The sequence below is a fragment of the Miniopterus natalensis genome, chromosome 13 (assembly GCF_054644295.1).
Source record: "Miniopterus natalensis isolate mMinNat1 chromosome 13, mMinNat1.hap1, whole genome shotgun sequence".
In the NCBI taxonomy this organism is placed as follows: domain Eukaryota; kingdom Metazoa; phylum Chordata; class Mammalia; order Chiroptera; family Miniopteridae; genus Miniopterus; species Miniopterus natalensis.
Window position 1 is genome coordinate 60,581,401 of NC_142093.1, and position 20,683 is coordinate 60,602,083.

The following is a 20,683-nucleotide window of genomic DNA, read 5'->3' on the forward strand; positions in this document are numbered from 1 at the left end:
ATGTAGTAGGCCCATAGTACTTATTTGTTGTGTCTTACAGACTCCTCATTTCCAGGAAACTGCGGAGAGCTGTTGGTTTCCCAAGGGCGTGTGTAAAATATTCAAATAGGAACCGTGTATTGAACGAAAGCTTGTCTGAATAGCCTTTTTTTCCCAGGACCCAGATCAGTGGAGTGAATGTTGAATAGAGACCTACACTCAGCCCTGAAACCCGGGAACAACTCAGCCCCACCACTTTGTCGTTAAGGAACCAGGTTCAATGAAGTCCTCTTCTTGTCAGCAGGTGCACTTGTCCAACCACAGAGGTTACACATGCCAGGCACTCTCACACCTCGGCTGGCAAAAAGGGGACACTGAGGAAGTGTTTCCTTCCTGGATTTAAATAGCTTCTTGATTCATGGATTTTTTCATAGAGAAAGTCCATTGGCTTGGCCTCGTGGAAAAGGTTCAGGGGCTCAAAAGTGGAGACAGACTTTTCCTGTGGTGGCAGTTGGATCCCTAGGTTGTTGGTTTGGGCCCAGATGCCTGGAAGGATGCTGTCATCACGAAGCAGGGGCTTGAATCTGACAGTTTCGTGTATGTTTTTGCTCACCAGGGGCTGGTACAAGATAACTTCACGTTGATGGACACCAAGTCCATCATGAAGGAGCAGCTGGCTGTGGCTGAGGCCCAGCTTGATGAACTTTACCAGCTGGGGGAGAAGAACTTGAAGCTGACACAGAAGCTGCGGGACCTGGAATTGGTATTACAAGCTGTTGTGACCCATGTAACACAGATTGGGGCAGTGTCAGGTTATGCGGTGCCCTGCTCTGATTTTGAGCTACTGGGTTGGTGCTGCTGCTGACAAGCTGACCCGCTGACTGAGAGAGACGCTTGCTAAGCTCAGCAGCTTGAGTGGGCACCACTTTGGGTCCCCAAACCAGATAGGGCTTGACCGCTGTGCTGCTTCTCTGTAAGGATGGATATACATGGGTGTCGCAAAAAGGGTTTCTGCTGGTGTGTGCGATGCGGGCTGAGCTGTGGTTTGTGAGTCCCATGGCCTTTCCGAGTGTGTTAGGCCCAAGGCCTGCTTAGGGGCTTCACAGCTGCCTTCATCACATTACTTGCTTTAAGGCCTGTGCTTTAGCTACTTTGTTCAGACACCACTCAGTTAGAGACCTCGGGTGTCTTCATCACCCAGGTCCCTGGCTCAGCATCTCTTAGTGGTTGTAACTCTCACAGCTGGGCCTTGCAGGAGTCATTTCTGTGCAGCTGTGTTTTGGGAAGTGAGCAGGTGCATGGAGGCCCTTCATCTGGGGGAATGAGGGTGGATTCACAGGGGCTGGGGCTTGTCCAGGGGGTGCCCCAGGCTGCATCCTCATGCCACCTCTCTTCCTGCATTAGGCCCAAGATGCACACAACAAGCGCACCGAGGAGCTGCTGGAGGAGAGCACAGTCCTCATGACTGCTCAGCGGGGGAGCTCGAGTGAGTCCGCCCACCTGGGCCGGGCGCTGGAGCAGCTGCCCCAGGACGCACCCCTGTTGGAGGGTAGGCCGCAGCCCCAGGTGCCCAGGAGCCAGCCCAGCTGTGGTGCCTCCCTCATTCAGGGAGCTGAGCCCTTGGCTCTGAGTCTTATGTGTCAGCCCATCCTCACGTCAAGGACATAGGATTCTATTCAAGGGTCGTTTAGAACTGTTTCCTCACAGCTCTCCCCAGGAGAACATGAAGGGTCTGGCATGCAATACAAAGTGTTGCCAGATTTCTCAGTTCCCATATGGACAGTGCCAGGAGCTCAGAGACTACAGCAAGCTGACTGCAGAGAATGTCTCAGATCTACCCATGGGTGACTGAAAGCTCTGGAGGGCAGGAGACATCCCAGGGGTGACTAATCTTCACTGTAAATGTCCCCTGGGCATTATTTCCTCTGTTCATTTGCATAATTGGGCAAGATGGATGCTGTCTGTTCTCTGTCTCCCTGGGTAGGGGCTGCTAAGTGGCTGCTTCTCAAGGGACCCAGGCCTCTTTCTCTCCGTCTTGTGTCTGCGCCCTGCCCAACACCCCCGACAGAGGAGGTGTTGAGTTGGCCAGGGGTAGGTGGCTGGGGGGTGCCAGTGCATCAGGAAGCCTCAGCGCCTGGCAAACAATAGCCAGTTCCTGCTTACAAACATAGCAACATGCACCTGAGGGTGCAAGGAATGTTTTTTGAGAACTTTACAGAGCAGGAAGGCTCTTGGCTGGTTTGGGGAGGGGGCTGCTTTTTCAATTCTGATTAACAGTCGTAAGCATAATGGAAAAGCTGGTGAAAACAGCTGGATATTTCTTCTCTTGCAGGGGTCCCATCAGTTCCAAACCTAAAATCAGTTCATCGAACTATCTGTTGATCTGTGTGAGATGTTAGTTCTTTCTGTGGTTTATGTGGCTACAGTCCTGGGGCCGAGGAGTCCCTCAGGAAAACAGGGAGTCCCTCGGGGTCTGGGAGTTCAGGTTCATCCGGGAGGACCCCTGCCCCTTGGAGGAACACAGAGGTGATGCCAGCTGGCAGGGACCATCTCAGACCCAATGTGTTTCTGTAAGAGACCAGGGTGGCTGGTGGGGCTGGAAAGCCTCACTGACTCAGACTGGTCAAGGTAGTTTGTGAGCCCCTCAGGTCAGTGGCAGTGATTTATTCTCCGTGTTTCCCACTTCTACTGCTTCACTGGAAGCTCATGAACAAAATGGAATGTACTTGTGCGTGGGTGGTATGGTGACTTTTTGAGGCAGAAAGGCCTGGCCTAGAGTCCTGGCTCCTCCACTTGTTAGCTAGGCGACCCCTTTTAAAGCTGTTTTCTTATCTGCAAAATAGGGGCAATGAAGCTGCCTTACAGGGTTGCTGTGAATATCCTCTGAGAGGAGACAGCAAAGCACACGCTGTGCCTGGCCCACGGGCACCAACAAAAGAAGGCTGCCCTTATCGCCTTGCCTTAGTAGAAGATATCCCATTGCCCTGGTTCTTGGGGTGCTCATGAGCATAGCACCCAGTAAAGAACCATTGGTTGTCTTCCCAATAAACTGCTGTCATCATAATAGCCTGAGGCACTGGCTTTTATGGGAGAGGAAATGAGGCTTGCAGTGAATTCCATTGTTGTACCTGAAGAACCTTCACAGTTATTTCCATGAGTGCAGAGCTTCGGGTGAGACAATGGAAAAGCTTGGGGTGGGCATTGGTGATGGTTGCAGGACAGTGGGAATGTATCTAATGCCCCAGAACTGCTTGTTTAAAAGTGGTTAAAACAGTGAGCTCTGTGTTGAATGAATATATTTCAGCACAGTTTTAAAAAATGCTATTTTAAAAGTGAATGCTGCAGAGGTACTGTCCGAATGACGGCAGTGTGTGGATTACAGGTGTTTTAGTCGGTTAACATCATTTGTAGCCTTGTCAGGACGAAGCCCTTCACGTGTCTCCTTGTGTTGATGGTGCGTGTCTGTGTGTGGTCAGCGCTGGGATACAGTCAGGACCATGACGGCTCATTTGCTGCACTGCTGAGCTGCCTGCTACTGGGGTTTTTTGCATGTTTTGGCTTTTTGGGTCTGCACTGCTCTCCTTGGTGGGAGATGAGAAAACAGGGCAGGATGCAGACACTTTTTTCCTTGTGATGGTCCAGAGTTGCTGGGCACACGCATTTTGTTTCCAGCTTGATGTGCCTGCTGTGAAAGCCACCCCTGTGTTCTCCCAGCCCCTAGGGTGGTGAAGCAGCAGCAGGTGGAGGTGCTGCACTATTAGCAATACAGTGTGATAGGCTCCCAGGGCTGAGCACGTGGCATGGAGGGACAGGCAAGGGAATAACCCTGAGCCCTCCTTCGAGGGCTTTCATATACATTCATTTTTTCTTCATGAAAAAGCCCCGGGACTTACCTAAAGTCACGCACCTGGTGTGGCAGGAAGGGGCCCAGAACCCCCATACTCCTTGAATCTGTGCTCCCTTTTCTATTCTGCATTTAAGCTGTTTAAAAGCAAAGTAAAGTTTTCTATCTTTAACTTATGTTTTTATCTTGCTTCAGACTCTTAAAGCAATTTAGATATACTATGTCATTCCTTTTCCAATGTAATTGTGAAATTACAAAATGAAATCTCTGTCCAAAGGACCTTATATGGGGATGGCAAGTACTGGGCATATGTTCCCCATGGCCTCTACCACCCCTGGCGGACATAATGGTCAATTATTGTGCCCCTCCCCGCCCCAGCTGAGTTACCCAGACTCCCACCACTCAGAGCTGGCACAGAAAACGACATCTGTTTGCCATCTCTGTTAGCCCCTGAAATCCTTGACTTGACAGTCAGGTTAGAACTTGGTAAAAGTGGTTCCAGCAGTTCCATGGCCTTGAACTTTTGCATTGGCTTCTTCACTGTCACCTGCTTTCCTCCTCAGCTCTGGGTCACCCCCTTGGGAGATATCAGCTGAGCCAGCAGGGGGCCATATTGGTCTGAGGAACCCTCAAGTGCTGATCGCAACAGCACACTGTGAAAAAGAGAGGGTACCCAGATGACCTGTGGGAGACCATCCCAACCCCTCAAGCCTAGGGCTTGGGCTGATGGCTATCTTGAGCCCGGGGGCAGAGAGGGGAAATGGAGGCCCCTGGAATTTGGGTTCTGACACGACTTTGAACTTCAGCCTCCAGGAAGTCTGAATTTGAGCTGAAGGAATGCAGCTCCATCCACATCCTGAAGCTGGAGGAGAGCCAGAGCCTCCAGAGCACCATCCAGGGGCTGCAAGACACGTCCCTGGCACTGCAGAAGAGCAGCCTCAAGTGCAAGGAGCTGGAGAGGGAGAACCAGCATCTCAGCCAGAAGGTAACCATGGGTGGTGTCTGGAACCCACGGGCAGGCAGGTGGCCAGGTGGAGCCCCCAGGTGCTGGTGAGGCTGCACAGCTGTGAGAAATGCAGAATCCAGGGCAGCCACAGGGGTAGCAGAGGGACAAGGGCAATTAATCACTGAGAAGAGTCAGGAGGCATCGTGATGTGTCCCTGCAGCAAGTGACCAGACAAGATGGACCTCTGTGTGCTTGTTGCCTTCATCTGTGAAATGGGGTTGACTATGGACCCACCTAATAGGTGGTGTGAGGATCGTGTGAGTTAGTGTAGATGAAGGGTCCAGCACATGGTAAGCAGTTAATGGAAAGAGAGCAGCGCCCTGTTCGAGATCCCTCGGTGGGCGTTGGATAGGAGTAGTGATGGGAGACGCGCACCTGAGTGTGGGATCGTTGATGGGCCGTTCGGGGCACTGCTGCGGGTGAACAAGGTCCGTGCTCACTCTCCTTCCCATCAGTGGGATGAGGAGGGAGGTGGCTTAACTGCATTTCTTTTCTGGACAGCCCCCGGGTCTCCCCAGCAGTACAGTGCAACACGGACATCTGGGAAACAGGCTTGGTCCTACATTCAGGAGGACCCCATTCCCACAGCAAGGAGGGCTGGGAGAGGCTAGGATGGCCTCCTGTGCTGGCCACTCTGGGTCAGGGGATCAGTTCCTACAGCCACACCGGGGATGGCAGGGCGGCACTGTGGGCTCTGCACACAGCTTGACCACATTCTGGATGAGGGAAGGGCAAGGGAATTCTTGCTGACCACCTTGTGGGACTGGTGCTTTCAGGTGTCTGGGTGTCTGTCCCAACCTACCCATGAGTCCCGCCAGTGTCATTTGCTGAAGCTGCATCGGCAGCAGGAAGGACACGGGCTACAGGCAGGAGACCTGGGTCCAGCTCTGCTGGCACTTTATTTCTGGGTGAGGCTCAGGGCAGCCCCTCCTGTGGAGTGGTTTGCCCGGGCCTCCCGTGGGACATCCAAGGTTCCATTACTCAGTCTCCTTGTCCCCTTGAGGCATTGTGTGCCTTGCAGCACAGTAGCTGGCAAATAGTTTGTCCTTTCTCTGTGGGACAGTAGGAAGCCTGACTCATGCCATGTCCCTCGGTGCAGCCCGCACAGGGAAAGCCACTGGACAGTGTGGGGTTCTTAGGCTCACGTGGGCCTGGCGCGGGAAATGTCTCTAAATGGCAGACCAACCTCGGCTGAAATAACAATTTTCTCTTAGAAAGATGAGACCTCCGACTCGGCGGGTCCTCCCGGGTCTGCTGCAGAAGGCCTCTGATGTGACCTGTGGCCCAGCACCCGCAGGCCTGAGAGATGCCGCTGGTGCTTCTCCTCCCTCAGTCCCTCCTCTGCACAAGCAGGGCTGGTGGTGGGTGCCATCACCCTGGCACGACTCCTTAGCCCCCCATGTCTCGGGTCCCACCCATGATTCCTCTCTGCATCAGTTCCCTGGTAGGACACCATATGGTCCTGCCACAGCCCTCAGGAGCCATGTCTTGGCTCAGAGTCCCTGGTAGAGAGGCAAGGCCACAGTTCCCAGACCAGAGCTGCCCTGTGCCAGGTGCCAGGAGCCCTGGGAAGGTGGCCGTTGCTCTGTGGAGGGCTCCCCCTTCCATCCTGCGGGCTTCCCTTCCTGCTTGGCCCGCTTGGGACCCGGCTGCATCTGTCCTGACCCAGCAGGGCTGGCTGTGCTTTCTCCCCCGAGCCTGGCAGGTGACTAGTCCCCCTTAACATGGAGTGGATGGTGCCTCTCGGCCATCAGCTAAGTACCGCAGGTGACATGGCCCAACACTGACCTTCCTGGGAGAGGGAAGGCACAGCCTCTGACAAATCTAGACAGCATGGCCACTCTGGGAGTTGTCCAAGAAGGAGGGAAAAGGGTCAGCCAGGACACTGTAGCCTGGAGTCCCTGGCCCTCTGCTGCCAGCTCTGGTCTCCCACCACTCAGCGTGGCACCCAGGTTGTAGGCTCACTTTGGTCTGAATGTCTCTAAACCTTAGTTCCCGAAGTTAACATCCTTCCCTGTAACTCAGGACACTTCTGTGGACCTTAGAGAAGGTGCCATTCCCTCATCTAACCACATTGATGTCCCAAGAGTTCTTCAACGAGGATCCCTGGTTGTCAGAGGAAGAGAGGCAGCCCCTTGGGGCCCTGTCGTGGGAACAGTAGGGCAGCACAGGGGCTGAGAGGCTGGTTCTGGGAACCACAGCCTCACCCCATGAGCCCAAGTCCGGTGCTTTGGGAGGGACGAGAAACCCTGTGGGGCCACTCGCATCTCAGCCAGTGAGCTCTCCAGGGGAATGGAGTCCTTTGGGGACAGACAGCAACAAAGGCTCCAGTGCAGGGCAGAAAGGATCAGACAGAGAGAAAGGGGGGGTTGGCCAGCAGTGTGGGTGTGACGTGGGGCAGCCACATCTCAGACCAGAAGCAACAACAGTCAGATACACAAAGGCTGGAGCAACGTTCTTTCTCTGGGAGGGAAGGGGTGGAGGGTGAGCGAGGTGGGGTTGGGGGCATACTCCACAGGCCCCGGCTGAATGACAGCAGGGCTGGGGTTGGCCCACCACTGTAAATGGAGCTCAGCCACATCCTCACTGTGGGGCTTGGACAAATTACTCGATTTCTCTGACCCCGTACCCTTCCCTGAATGATGGTTGGTGACAATTGTCCAGGGCCTTCCTCCTCAGAATCACTCTCAGGTGTGGGCCCTGCCACTGAGGAGATGCTTGGTTCTCTGCTGAGTCCAGGCCTTGTGCTAGGAAATGGGGCAATGATGAAGAACGACCAGAAAGACGTTTTTACTTCTGAGAAAGACTCAGACACGTGGCATGTTGTAGCGCATGTTGCCATTGGCTCTGGCTGGGTGAGGCTCCCCCGTCAGAGAGTCCCCAAGTTGAGGCAGGGGGCTTGGTATGCTGACAGGGAGATGTGAGGACATGAATGGGAGCCCCAGTGTGCCCGGCCCTCCCCACTCACGGGGAAGAAGCGAGCCTGGCTGCTGTTTCCAGAGGAGTCTGGAGACAGAAACCTTTACCTGTGAGAGAAAGGCAGGGTGGCCCTCCCCCAGACAAGAGGGCAGAGCTGACATTAGAACAGCCATCTTTCTGGGAGCCTGGTAAAGCTACCTGTGCCATCCACACTCCAGACAGGCGAAGAGAGTAGGCTCCTGGTCCTGGCTGCCCACTGGGCCACTGGGGGTCTGAGAGACTGACCCCAAGAGGTTTTAATTGGTGTCCTGAGGTCTGGAGTCCTTAAAGGCTTTGAGAACCATCTTTGACTTTGGAGATCCAGTATTTAGAGCAGTCACCCTAAACCCGCAGCATCAGGGTCACAAGTCAACATGCAGATTCTTGGGACCCAGCCCCAATCGACTATGTCAGAAGCTCTGGTGATGGGTGAGGGGACCGAGCTCTCACAAGGGATCAGCTGTTGCCTCCTACTTGCGGCCTGTGAGCTGTGTGCTGAGCACTTCACACTGACAGAGGCTCCTGATGATGCCTGTTGCTTGCTGGCCCTGTGTCAGTTATGGAAACCCACTAGTGGTCACATTGGTAGCAGGAAGCAACCCTTTCTCCCACCTCCCATCTGGTGATGAGTTTGGTGTCAATGGGAAGGACAGCAGCATGGGCCTCACCTGGGAGCGGAACCTCAGGTCCCGCCCTGGCCTCCGGAGTCTGAGTCTGTGTCCATCACATTGTTGAGGTGTCAGGGACAGTGTGAGAGAAGTGCTGATCTTGGCCGTTCCTGTTCAGGGAGGTTGGGCACTGGTGGGTCCCAGCAGAAGAACTTTTTGCGGGGCTGGGGACTGGGCCATTGTCCAGGCAAGATGGAAGGTGGTGTGGCCTGTGGCAGGCAGTGGGCTGTGGAGGGGGGAGCCACATGGGGAAGAGGACAGGCCTTGGGGACACATTTACTTGGAGGGTGAGAGGAAGGAGAGACATGGCAGAGGACCACTCCGAGAAGCTGGGTGAATAGGAATATCCCCAACCAGGTGGAGTACCTGCAGGATATGCAGTGGGTGTGGCTGCTGGCCCCAGGACATGTGACCTGGCTCCAAGGATAGTAGTAGACAGGACCTAAGATGGAAGCAGAGAGAGTGAGGAGTGGTGAGCTGGGAGGGAAGCTGACCAGTGGGGGCCAAGAACTTTTCCTCTACCATGAGCAGAAGGTGCAATCTGTGGGCTGAGAAGAAGTGGTCAAGGGTATGGGGAGGTCACTGCAGAACAAGGCCTGATGTGGGGAGGTGGCCCAGTGATGCCATCAGGAGCCAGCTTGTTTCTCCCTGCTCTTCAGGCCTTGGCAGTGGCTGTTGGACCTCCCCAATGTCAGGAAGAAGGTCTTTCCTTGAGAAAAGGCCGTTAAAGTATCTGTGGGGCTGACAGCATTGGGATTTCTTTAAATTACAGTTCACTTCATAAAACTAACTCTTCAATGGGCTTGGTCTTTGGCTCTGCAGATTGAAGAGCTGCAGATGGAGCTGCAGAGAGAAAAGCAGAGCAGCCAGGATTTGGAGACCCTCAGCGAGGAGCTGATGGAAGATAGAGAACGATTGCACAGCGACATGGAGATCCTAAAGTCTGACAAGGCCAGACAGGTAGGTCCTCCAGAGCGAACAACTCCCCTGGAGGCCCTGCCTGCCAGAGGAAGAATCCAGGACCATTGTCATGACCTGGTAATTTATCAGTGGCCCATGGGTGTCTGGTTTCCTCACTCAGCTGCAGCTCAGACAGCAATTCTCAGCCACAGCAGGGTGCTGGGGGCAGATGTTGCTTCCCAGGGACACTGGCCATCTTTCTTTTGATAGTCATGACTTGGAGGAGGGAGGAGGTGCTCCTGGGTATGCTGGGTAGAGGCCAGGGATGCTGCTAAGTGTCCTGCAGCTTATGGGTCAGCCCCACAGGACAAAGAATGAACTTTCTCCAAATGTCCAGTGTCACACTGATCACCCTGGCAAACCTCCAGGGCTAATTTGCCTCCCACCACAAGAAGTCCCAGGGTAGGCAGTCCAGTGGTGGGACAGCATCTCAGTGAGGCCACCAGGAGCCAGGCTTGTCTCTCTGTGCTCTGCTGGTCTTGGCAGAGACTATTGTACCTCCCCCAAAAATGGGCAGGAAGAAGGTAGGGGGTGAAGGTACAGAGGGAAGGTCTCCCCAGGACTCTCTATCAACATCTCATTGGCCAGACCCGACACATGACCAGCCCTAGCTGCAAGGGAGGCTCAGGATCAAGCACTTGAGTTTCAGCCTCTCTCATGGTGCTGAAGAGGGTGCTGACAAGGTGCTGTGTATCATCCCAGGGCAGGCGCAATCCCCACCCTGATCTGGCTTACAGTTTAGAAGTCAGAATGACAGGTGACAAGCCAGGTAACTTCAGATGTGTGCTATTGAGGGAATGTGCGAGAGTCCTGGGAGAGCCTTGCTAGGTGCAGGACGTTTAGAATAGTGGTGCAGGGCTTTTCTTACGAGCTGACACACACTGAGCCCTGGAGGGTGAAGAGGAGCCCGTGCTGCTGAAGGCCAGAGCTTGGAGGGCGGTGTGTGTTCAAGGCAGAGAGAAGGTCACATGCAATGTCTGTGGGGAGAGTGTCTTAAGGAGACACCACAGGGGTGGGCCAGCTCCTCGGGCCCCTGCCGACCAGGATAGAAAGAACCGAGGGACATCACTTTCACTGTGTTAAGTAGGAGGAGATGTAGTTTATGTTTCTAAACCAGCCTGGCTGTTGTGCATTTGCTTGACTTTGAACTGTCTCAGTGGGGATCTCCGTGCCCTTCACCTTGTGTCCATATCAGGCCTCTGGGAAATGTTAGAACTTCTGTCGGGTCCACGGTGGCGTGGTCTTTCCAGGCCTACACTTTAGTCCCCTAGTTTGGACCCAAACCCCTGAAATGTGTTCACACAGCTGCCTGTGTCTTTTTCATTGTGTTTTCGTGCAGATTGATGATCTTGATCAAATAAGGGTTTGTCTCAACGAACTGGTCCGGTCTCTGCGGCAGAGGTCCCAGGTCACCAGTGAGGCCTGCATGAAGGACATCAAGAAGGGGAGCAGAGACCTCCACCAGACGGTGGCAGAGACCAGCACCAGCCTCAACAAGCTGCAGTTGGTGAAGCAGCAGCTGTACCGGGACCTGGAGCAGATGACCGAGCAGGTGGAGCAGGTGGCGGAGCTGGAGAAGGAGAAGGAGAAGCTGGCCAGGGAGGTCTCCTCTCTGAAGACAGCCACCGACGCCCTGGAGTGTGAGAACCAGGGCCTGATACTGGAGAACCAGAGGCTGCAGCAGACCCTGGAGAGCAGCAGCCAGAAGCCACAGGCCCAGGAGCAGGAGCTCAGAGAGCTGGAGGCAGAAAGCAGGGCCCTGCAGCAGGGCCCGGAGGCCCAGCAGCTCGCCACCAAGCAGCTGGGGAGGCCCGAGGAGGAGGCGCAGCTGGCAGCAGCTTATGAGGCCCTGCTGCAGGAGCACACGTGCCTGGGCTCGCTCCACGAGCACCTGTCAGGGGAGTACGAGGCCCTCAAGGACGAGCATAGCCGCCAGAAGACACTGCTGCATCGCACCCTGGTGCTGGTGCACAAGTCCCAAAAGGATAGGTGCGTGCCGGCTGCTGGCGGGCAGACTGGCGGGCTCCCCTGGGCTCCTGTCCCCCCTTCGCTCTGGCCCCTCGAGTTTCCTCTGGACCTGCTGCTTCACAGTGAATAGAAGTACATTGAGCTTCACCTTCAGCGGTGTGGCTTTTGTGCAGCTGGAGACAGGGGCAGGAGGGTCCCCAGGGGGAAGGGTGTGCACACTACTCCCTGCTCAGGGAAACCACGTGTCAGCTTTGAGGGCCCTGCTCCCCTGAGGATTCCTACTCCCTCTTCCTTTTGTCTCCAAACCAAGAATGTCGGGGGACGTTCACCGAGCTGCCTGTCTGCAGTGATGTGCTTCCCTAGCTTCCCGGGCCTGTTCTTCCCTATCAAAGTCTCAAAGTCGGGGTTTTTCTTTTTTTAACTTTTAATTTTAAAAACTTTTGAATAGATAGGAATACACAGAATAGTGCAGTGAAAGTGCTGTGTGCCATCACCAGCTTCAGTCCTTGTCAACACTGCCTTTTTCGGTTCATTGTGACCTCCTCTCTACCTCCATGCACCTTTTCTTTGGGGTAAAACTGATGTATGTTGAAATGCATAAATCTTAACTTTGTGCTCCTGACAAATGGGGGCTTTGTGTGCATGCAGTCTGCCAACATGACCCGAGCTCCTGCCGGGCAGATCCTGATTGCGCCAGGCCCTGGGAAGGTGCAGCAGGACCCAGAGCCTGGGAGAGGTGGATGTGCATGGGACTCAAAGGTGGGAGAGGGGGGATCCTCTCAGACACCTGGAGCAGCGCAGGAGGGAGCTGTCGTCCACACATTGTGCTTGTGAGATGTCCCTGCTGACGGTGTTTCCTGTGACTCTGCCTCACAAGACGCGAAGCAGATGCTGGGTCTTTAGTGGGAGCAGCTGAAGGGCAGGAGTTTCCCTCGCAGGGATCCAGGGAGGCCGCTAAGCCAGCCAAGCCTGGCGAGGGCATCTGATGATGTCGTGAGCCTGGGGGTGAGGACACTCATTTATTCACTTACCTAGCACTTCCTGTTGACTCTCTTTGGGGCCTTCCACCCCCTTTTCCACCCAGGTCTCCATCCTTTGGGGGTGCTGGCATGTCTGCTCTTATTAGGCCTGCTCCTTCCAGCCAAAATGAGCGTCATGAGCCTCTTGGCATCTCCATCTCCTCCTCCTCCCACACCCATACTGTGTTCACGTGATGCTTAGTGAACATCTACTGGATGTGGGTCCTGTGTCTAGATGTGGTGGGAATGCACCCAGCTGACTAATGATGGGAAACTGGTGTGGTGCCCACCCCTCACCAGGTGCTTACAGGCCTCATCCTTAAGGTCCTGTCATATTTATAACAGTGTCATGATATACCTAATGTCCTGTTATATTTATAACAGTGCCATGATGTACCTAATGTTATATTTGTAAGTGTCATGATGTGTTCCTAAGGTCTGTTCAGACCGGGACGGTTTGTGCAGATGGAATCTGACTGGCTCTGAAGGAGGAGTTCATTGCTGTTTTTCCTGTAGCTTCTTGCTCCGTAAAACATGCGGACCCACTGTGCTACTTTGTAGGTTTCGCTGGTTGGAAAGATAGCTAGAGACCCCTTGGTATGTCTGCAGCCAGGCTACAGGTTTGTGGTGCAGGTGCCTGGAAGACAAGGATGATGGCTCTGCATTCATTCCATTTGACACAACACGGACACTCACTCGTTCCCCAGCACACGCTGGCTGATGTCAGACCCTGTACTAGGGATTCAATGGGAGCAAGACTCACTCAGTGTCTTCCCTGCAGCAGGGCAATTACTAATGGCTGGAATATGCTTGACCAGTGTGCTTGTCCAAGACACAACTGGGAGGCAGGAGTCGGGGCCCTAATGGTCCATGGCCCTCTTTGTCAAATGGGGATGAGTTTTTCCAGAATCGTTAGCCTGGATGAGAAAGATCACCACCCTGCAAGCCAGGCAGAGCCCACCCCCACTTTTCACCTCCCACTCGGGGCAGCCTCTGCCCGTGGCTAAAGGCCATACGCACATTTGTCTTGAAACAGCCGCCTCAGCTGGTTTCCCAGTTTGAGTCTCCACAAGTGTTGGCTCCAGGCAGATGGTACAAGGACAGCTGATAGGGGGTGGGTGGAGGGCTGCAGACGACTCAGTCAGCACCTTGGAAGTGGGGGGCTCCCAAGCCATCCCTGGACTTGGAAGGTTCCAGCAGGCAGGAAGGTCAGCCTGGGGGAGAGCTTCCTGAGCCATCCCTGGACACAAGAGGTTCCCTGGACATGAGAGGTTCCAGCGGGCAGGAGGATCAGGCTGTCCCTGGACACTAGAGGATTGGCCAAGGGCTGGTCAGGGCCTTCCTCTTGTGCTCTACTGCCCTCCAGAGACACTGTTCTGTAATGAAGATTGAGGCAGGAAGAAAATAAAAGCCCCAAACTGAGGGGGAAGTTATGGGGGAGGTTAAGGGCTGGATTGGCAGTGCCTTGAGGAGCAGGATGTGTCTGTGTGTGTGCATGTGTATGTGCAACTCGCCCCTGGCAGCTGCTTGGGCCCCACCAGGCAAGCCTCTGGTCAGTCGTGGTGTTCTCAGCAGACTAGCAGAGGGAGGCTGCTGTGACAGGGACTAGAAGGGACCACTGAGACACCTCAGGTGGGAGGAGGAGAGCTCAGCTCCGCAGCTGGAGGAGATCCCCCAGAGCTGGCCCCAGGCTGTCCCAACTGCCATTCTCCCATTTCTCAGCTGCCCAGGCCCACTCCCAGCCCATCCGCATCCCCCTCAGCGCTGCAGAGAGAAGCTGCTTTTGGGAGGCTCTGCAGTCTTCTGGGGTGTCTGTTCCTAGTGGGTGTGTTCCCTCCACAGGCATCAAGACATGGTGAGACATGGGGCGGCGCTGGGGCAGCTGGAGAAGCTGCTGAGCGCTGAGCGGGAGGCTCTGCAGCTGGAGCAGAGGGTCAACGACAACGTCACAGACGAGAACCGGAGGCTGCGGGAAGAGCTGGACAGGTAACTGCCCCGCCCCACGCAGCAGCGTCTGCCATGGTTTCATTCAGACCAACTCACTCAGCACCCGCTGAGCAAAGCTCCAGAAAGTCCTCTGGTGATGGTATATTTTTACCAACCCTGTCAACTGCTGGATGGTAAGAAGGTAAAAGGGGACGCCAGCTGGTGGCTGGGATGGAAGGACTAGGGACACCTGGGATGGTGCCCTGTCTGGGCTTGGACAGCCTCACCTCCCACACTGGTGATGATGATGATGGCATCGGGCCCGGGCACCCTCAGCCTCTAAGTCCAGCGATCGGGCCCGTGAGGGAGAGAGGGAGAGCCAGTCCTCATTCATGAAATCCCTGTGTATGAATCACCTACTGGCTGAAATGTCCTTGTAACCCCCAGAATGGCACCTGTGGCCTTTCATGGATGTGCCCAGAGTGCAGGACACTGGTGTTGACTGATGCGCACATTTGCAGCTGAGGCCGACAAGGCCTTTGACTCCTGCCTTGTGCCAGTGCTCACACTGCAAATGAGCGTCCTGCTCATGGCCCAGTTAGTGCCATGATTTTCTCATTTTGTGCTTTTGGGTGGCAATTTTGCTGTTTGAAATGCCCCTAATGGAGTGCTGAGTGCTGCCTAGTGCTCCCATGTGCAGTGCTGCACCGGGCCTCACAGGGAGGACACGAGTGGTAGATAAGGCTCATGCAGGCAGGAGTCACAGTGCTGTTGCTGTGAGTATGTTACACAGGCATCTTTATGTCTTGTTCAGTTGACACAAGTGTGCCCTGAGACTTACAGGGACATGGGGAACCAGTTCAGTGGACACTGATTCTGTGTTCACGGTGATGATAGAACATTATACTGGGAATCATGGGAATTGACTGAGCTCTTGAACAGGTGAAGAAACAGCTCAGTGAGATTAAGTCACTTGTTCAAGGTCAGTGCTCCTAGTTGACACAGTCAGGTTTCGAGTCCAGGTCTTGTCTCAATCCAGAGTCATGACTGTAGGAAGCCGTCCTCCCCACAGCCTTGTTTTAGAATGTCCTGAAGGGCTGCAAGCTCAGGTGCCTCTGGTGGCCAGACAGGTCCAGGACATGGGCGAGAAGTGTCAGCGACAGACCAGACCCTCGTGGAGAGCACACACCATATGAAGGCATCAAATGGGAGGCTGGCCAAGGGCTTTTGTTTATGCTTTTTTTCCCCCAAGAAGCTAGACATCTGAATGTTGATGTGAAACTTAAAAATTTTTAAATCTTAATAAACCAATTAATTAAAAACAACAACTGTGTAGGCCAAACTGGACACATCTGTGTTCAAACTGAGTCCATGAGCCTCTGGTAATTGGAGTTTCTGGTATAAATCTTCCCCCAGGAAACCCACTGGGGTAATTATGATGATGACCATAATTTCACTGGGTTTACATAGTACCCAGAATCTCATCTTTCATTTATCTCAGGAGTTGAAATTAGAAAGGGACTTGGAATTGGGGAGAAGAGCTGGGCATAGGAATAGAGTTTTAGAGCAAAATTGTTCTGGTTCAGTGTTTTTTAAAAGTGTTTTAATAGAAGAACCCTTTATCCATGTAGGCAGGGATGCCAACGCCTTAAGTATAAAGAGTGCTAATAATGACGCTGTGTTGAAGTGGTGTCTGAGCCTGCCTGTCCTGTCCCCCAAGCCAACAGTGGGACACCAGGGACAGCCTTATAGAACCCCAACAGACAGTTTGAAAATTGCTGATTTTGTTCAACCTTCATTTGCACATGAGAAAAACTGAGGCCCAGAGAGGTTGTGGTTTTGAGTAAGGTTGTACAGCTGGGACAGAGCCTGGGAGTGCTCCTCAGCCCTTGGCCCTGTGTCTCTCCATCCCCAGGGCTGATATCCGGCACCAGCAGCTGAAGAAGGAGGTTGAGGAGCTGCAGAGCCACAACAAGGAGCTGCAAACCTCACTGGAGAGCTCCCAGCTGGAGCCGAAGCACTGGAAGGCCCACTACCAGGAGCTGAAGGAGGAACAGGAGGAGCTGCGCGCCCATAACATGGAGCTGCAAGCCTCCCTGGACAGCTCCAAGCTGGAGGTGGACCGCTGGCAGGCCCAGTATGAAGAGCAGAGGAGGGAGCAGGAGAAACTGCATGCCCACAGCACAGAGCTGCAAGCCTCCCTGGACAGCTCCAAGCTGGAGGTGGACCGCTGGCATGCTCGGTATGAAGAGCAGAAGAGGGAGCAGGAGGAACTGCGTGCCCACAGCACAGAGCTGCAAGCCTCCCTGGACAGCTCAGAGCTGGAGGTGTACCGCTGGCAGGCTCAGTATGAAGAGCAGAGGCAGGAGCAGGAGGAGCTGAGCGCCCACATCACGGAGTTGCAAGCCTCCCTGGACAGCTCCAAGCTGGCGGTGGACCGCTGGCATGCTCAGTATGAAGAGCAGAGGAGGGAGCAGGAGGAGCTGAGCGCCCTCAACAAGGACCTGCAAGCCTCCCTGGACAGCTCCAAGCTGGAGGTGGACCGCTGGCAGGCCCAGTATGAAGAGCAGAGGAGGGAGCAGGAGGAACTGCGTGCCCACAGCACAGAGCTGCAAGCCTCCCTGGACAGCTCAGAGCTGGAGGTGGACCGCTTGCAGGCCCGGTACCACGAGCTGAAGGAGCAGCACCAGGACACGGAAACATCGCTCACCAAGGCCCGCAAACAATGCGAGGTGAGGCCCAGGGCTGGTGGGCCTTGGGACGCCGGGCTGAGTTCCCTGGGCTGACAGCCTTGGTCTCGGCCAGGTGGGAATGGGCCCTCATTGGGGTCTGTGCTCAGAGACTGTGTGAATGTCACACAGAGGCCGAGGGGAAGCCAGGAGTATTTGAAGGGACGAACTCCATGACTGGCAGGGATGTGCTAGGAAACACCTTTCATCAGGCCATGGCTCTTTGCAGGGTCGGGCAGTGCATGGAGACAGCCCAGTACTGCTTCATGTCTGTCTCACAGCTGAGCACTTTGCTCAGTGCTCACCCGGGTCCTCTCACTCAGTTCTGCACGTCCCCCTACTGGGGATCCACCCTGCAATGCAGGCGTGTGCCCTGACTTGGGAATCAAACTGAGAACTCTTAGCGCGTGGGACAGTCCTCGTCCAAGTGGACCACACCAGCCACCAGCATATTGATGAGATATGTAACATTATTTTTTAAAATTGTTAAGTCCTCAGAATCTGTTGTATATTTTGCCTAATGGCACATCTCAGCTCAGACTGGCTGCATTTTCAGAGCTCGGCCTCCATGCGCGGCCAGCGGCTGCCTGATTGGATGGTGCAGTGACAGAAGGCTTGGCCGTCCCCAGATCATTGACCGCATTAGTCATTCTGACTGGCGTAGAAAATACCGAAATGGCCATCTTTGTGCACGTGGCTCTCTTCCTCTTTGGAAGCAGATTCCCAGCATGAGTCATGGGGAGCATGGCGTTTGAGACATTGTTGATCTGTGTTTTAGATGCTGTTTGATCTCAAGGGGGACTTGGAGGAAGAAAATCACTACCTCTCTGAAAAGATCCAGATGATGGACCAGAACCTGAGGCTTCTGGAGCAGAAGTTGGATAATCAACTTCAGTACCATGAGGAGCAGCAGAACATGTAAGGGGTGTGGGCGGGCTGGGACCTGTCCACAGTGGGGTCCTGGTTTCCAGCTCAAGCCTAGACCCTGACATTCAGGACAGAGAAGCCCTGGGGCACATCACATCCCAAGGGTGAGGGAACAGACCATCCTACCATGGCATCCTCCTCTCGTTTTCCCTGGGATGGTCCTAGGTTTCTGCAAGTGGGGTGATTGGCCTTTGCTTTTCAAAGACACTGCCCTCTGCCAGACGCTTCGTGATCTGCTTTTGGAATGAAGTTCACTTTAAAAAATAGGACAGCAGCAAAGAGAGGCCCCCAGGGAAGGAATTCAGGTCGAAGTCTGAGCCCTTCCTATGTCCGCTTTTTCTTCATGGGCTGGGGAATGGGTTGTGGTGCGCTGTGACTGTCCTCCCTCTGCCAATATCTACAGGGTCCTGGGTTTGCCGGAGGCCCTACAAGGTGCACAGGACCAATTTCCTGGTCGCCAGGAACCAGAATGGGAGATGGGATGTGAGCAGAGCTACATACACACCTGACATGTGTTGAGGGGCTCCATGGGGGCGTAGAAGGAAGTGTGGTGGTGGGAGTTGGGTGCTGCTGCTGACATGGATGGGGGAAGGCTAGCCAGTGGGGGGCACTCATGAGGGAACCTGGTATCCAAGGGGATGATCTGGTGACGGTTTTGCATTAGAGGGTATCTGCACGAGGCCAGGGCTTCCTGAGCCCGCTCTGAGCAGACTGTTCCCCAGCCCTGGGAGGGCTGCGGTGTCTGCCCTCCATGAGTTTGTGCAGCTGGCAGGGGGGCAGGGGGCAGGCCGTCAAACCCAGACAGGAAAGCGCTCTAGCATAAGGCCAAGCAGCATGGCTGTGGGAGCAGAATAATACAGACGAGAATAGCAGATTTGGAGCCAAGGGCGCTGGGAGCTGAGCAGGGTCGATGGTCGGGGGCCCTGTGGCTTGCGAGCTACCACTTTTCAAGGGTGCTCACCCACAGTGAACTCCTGGGAATGCCTTTGGTTTAGGCAGGACTGTGGCAGCTTCATGACCGGAGCAGCCTGAGCAGCTGCCTTGGTCCAGAGGACTCATTTTCAGGCGAGGAAACCAGGGGTCTGAGCTGCCAAGGCCACACCAGCTGCAAGAGGCAGGAATAGGACAGGAGCCAGCAGCCCCCTAGGAAGCATTGTATGGATATCACGACGTGCTCCACTTGGGGACAGGGTAGAACAAAAGCAGGCCATCTGCCTCAGGAAGGCCAGGTGCCCTCTCCTCATGAGCAGGGTGCCCTCTCTTTTCCTTTCTGTGTTTTTGAAAATGTGAACTGATTTCCAGCATTTAGATATTAAGAGATTTTGCTTCACAGCCTGGGTTTCTGGATCCTTTGGGAAAATGACCAGAAGTTCCGCCTCCTCGGGAGCAGCGCTCCTTTGCAGGGGCTGAGTTCAGTCCCACGCAGCACCGAGCGCTCAGCCAGGGCAGCCCAGCCACTCTGCCTGGTCCTTCCAGGCCCGCTTTGCTCCTCTCCTCCTCTGTCTGGCCCCAGAGAGGCTCTGAGTTTGCTTCCGTGGGAATGTTATCAGAAACCAACATTGGAATGGGTCGAGGTCAGAGGTCTGACTTTGCTAAGCTGACTTTTGTAACCTTGATGCCCATCTAACTGACTGAGGGCAGACCCCTCCTCACCATTGAAGGTCTTGTAAGTCTGCACCTGCAGGAGCCAGCTTAGCCCTGTATCTGCCCCTAAGTGCACAATTCCCTGAATTGACCTGGCCTGAGAGTCTTCGGGGTTTCCAAGCTTGAAGTTTCAGGTGATCCGGCGTTTGCTCTCCTAAGATGACATACAGTCTGGTCCTAGGTGCTCCAGCAAGTCTCCTCCAGGTGTTAGGGTTCCTGGACCACGTCTGATGCTTCCATTCACACATCCCCACCTCTGCGACCGTGATGGTCATGCTCACCATGATGCCTGAACCCCAGAAAACTACGGGCTCTTCTGGGCCAGGTCCCAGGCTGGGCTGATGGGTCAATTCATGTGTTTTATTTTAAAAGCCAGATTGTTCTTTCTTTGACCTCTATTTACAGAGACGAAATAGATGCCTTAGAGAGACAAAAGGAAAACGTAGAAGATAAATTCATGGCACCGCATCAGTTCTCTGATCCGGCTCCAAAGCAGTGAGTTGACTTAAGTTCCAGTGACTTAAACAGAAGAGAGGGCTTGCTCTCTCACGAGGAGGGGACACTGTAGCCACCTGGAGCGGTGGCCAGTGGGTGGGCCCGTGTCTTCCACTGTATGACAGGTCACCTGTGTGCAGGTCTCCTCCAGCACAGACAGGATTTAGGGTTTCTTTCAGTTCCACCCTCCATACTCATGGCTATCCTACAGGGTATGGCAAATGCCAGCTGGCCATGAGCCTGTGTAAGGGGGCAAGGGGTCTCTGGTTTTAGAGCCATTAAAGCAGGAGTGTCAGGTTTTGTCTCAAGATTTCAGGACATAGAAAAACATGTTTCTGTTTTGGGAAGGAAGCTTGGGTCAGACACCTGAAACAGCACACATGATCTTCAGGCACAGGATCCTCCTGGCCTTGAACCTAAATTCCTCTGGATTCATGGGACCCCAGGGATATCCACAAACACTTCCTTTCTCCAGAGAACAGTAGGCTGGTTGTGGGCTGGCTCGGTCCCTGTCCAGCAGGGCTTCCCCTGGTCCCGGGCCTGAGCCCCAGGAGCTGGTC

The 20,683-nt window shown here is 54.4% G+C and overlaps 1 protein-coding gene across 1 annotated transcript in view; it reads left to right on the forward strand.

Moving 5' to 3' along the window:
* The window catches only part of LOC148091727 (protein Daple-like), a 78,422-nt gene that overhangs the window by 22,526 nt on the left and 35,213 nt on the right, over nucleotides 1-20,683 (forward strand). The window contains 12 exon segments of the mRNA XM_087823785.1: nucleotides 596-742; nucleotides 1,384-1,528; nucleotides 4,630-4,808; nucleotides 9,278-9,415; nucleotides 10,755-11,404; nucleotides 14,245-14,388; nucleotides 16,244-16,414; nucleotides 16,643-16,838; nucleotides 16,893-17,060; nucleotides 17,836-17,975; nucleotides 20,034-20,123; nucleotides 20,264-20,367. Coding sequence (XP_087679911.1) covers nucleotides 596-742; nucleotides 1,384-1,528; nucleotides 4,630-4,808; nucleotides 9,278-9,415; nucleotides 10,755-11,404; nucleotides 14,245-14,388; nucleotides 16,244-16,414; nucleotides 16,643-16,838; nucleotides 16,893-17,060; nucleotides 17,836-17,975; nucleotides 20,034-20,123; nucleotides 20,264-20,367 — 2,272 coding nt within the window.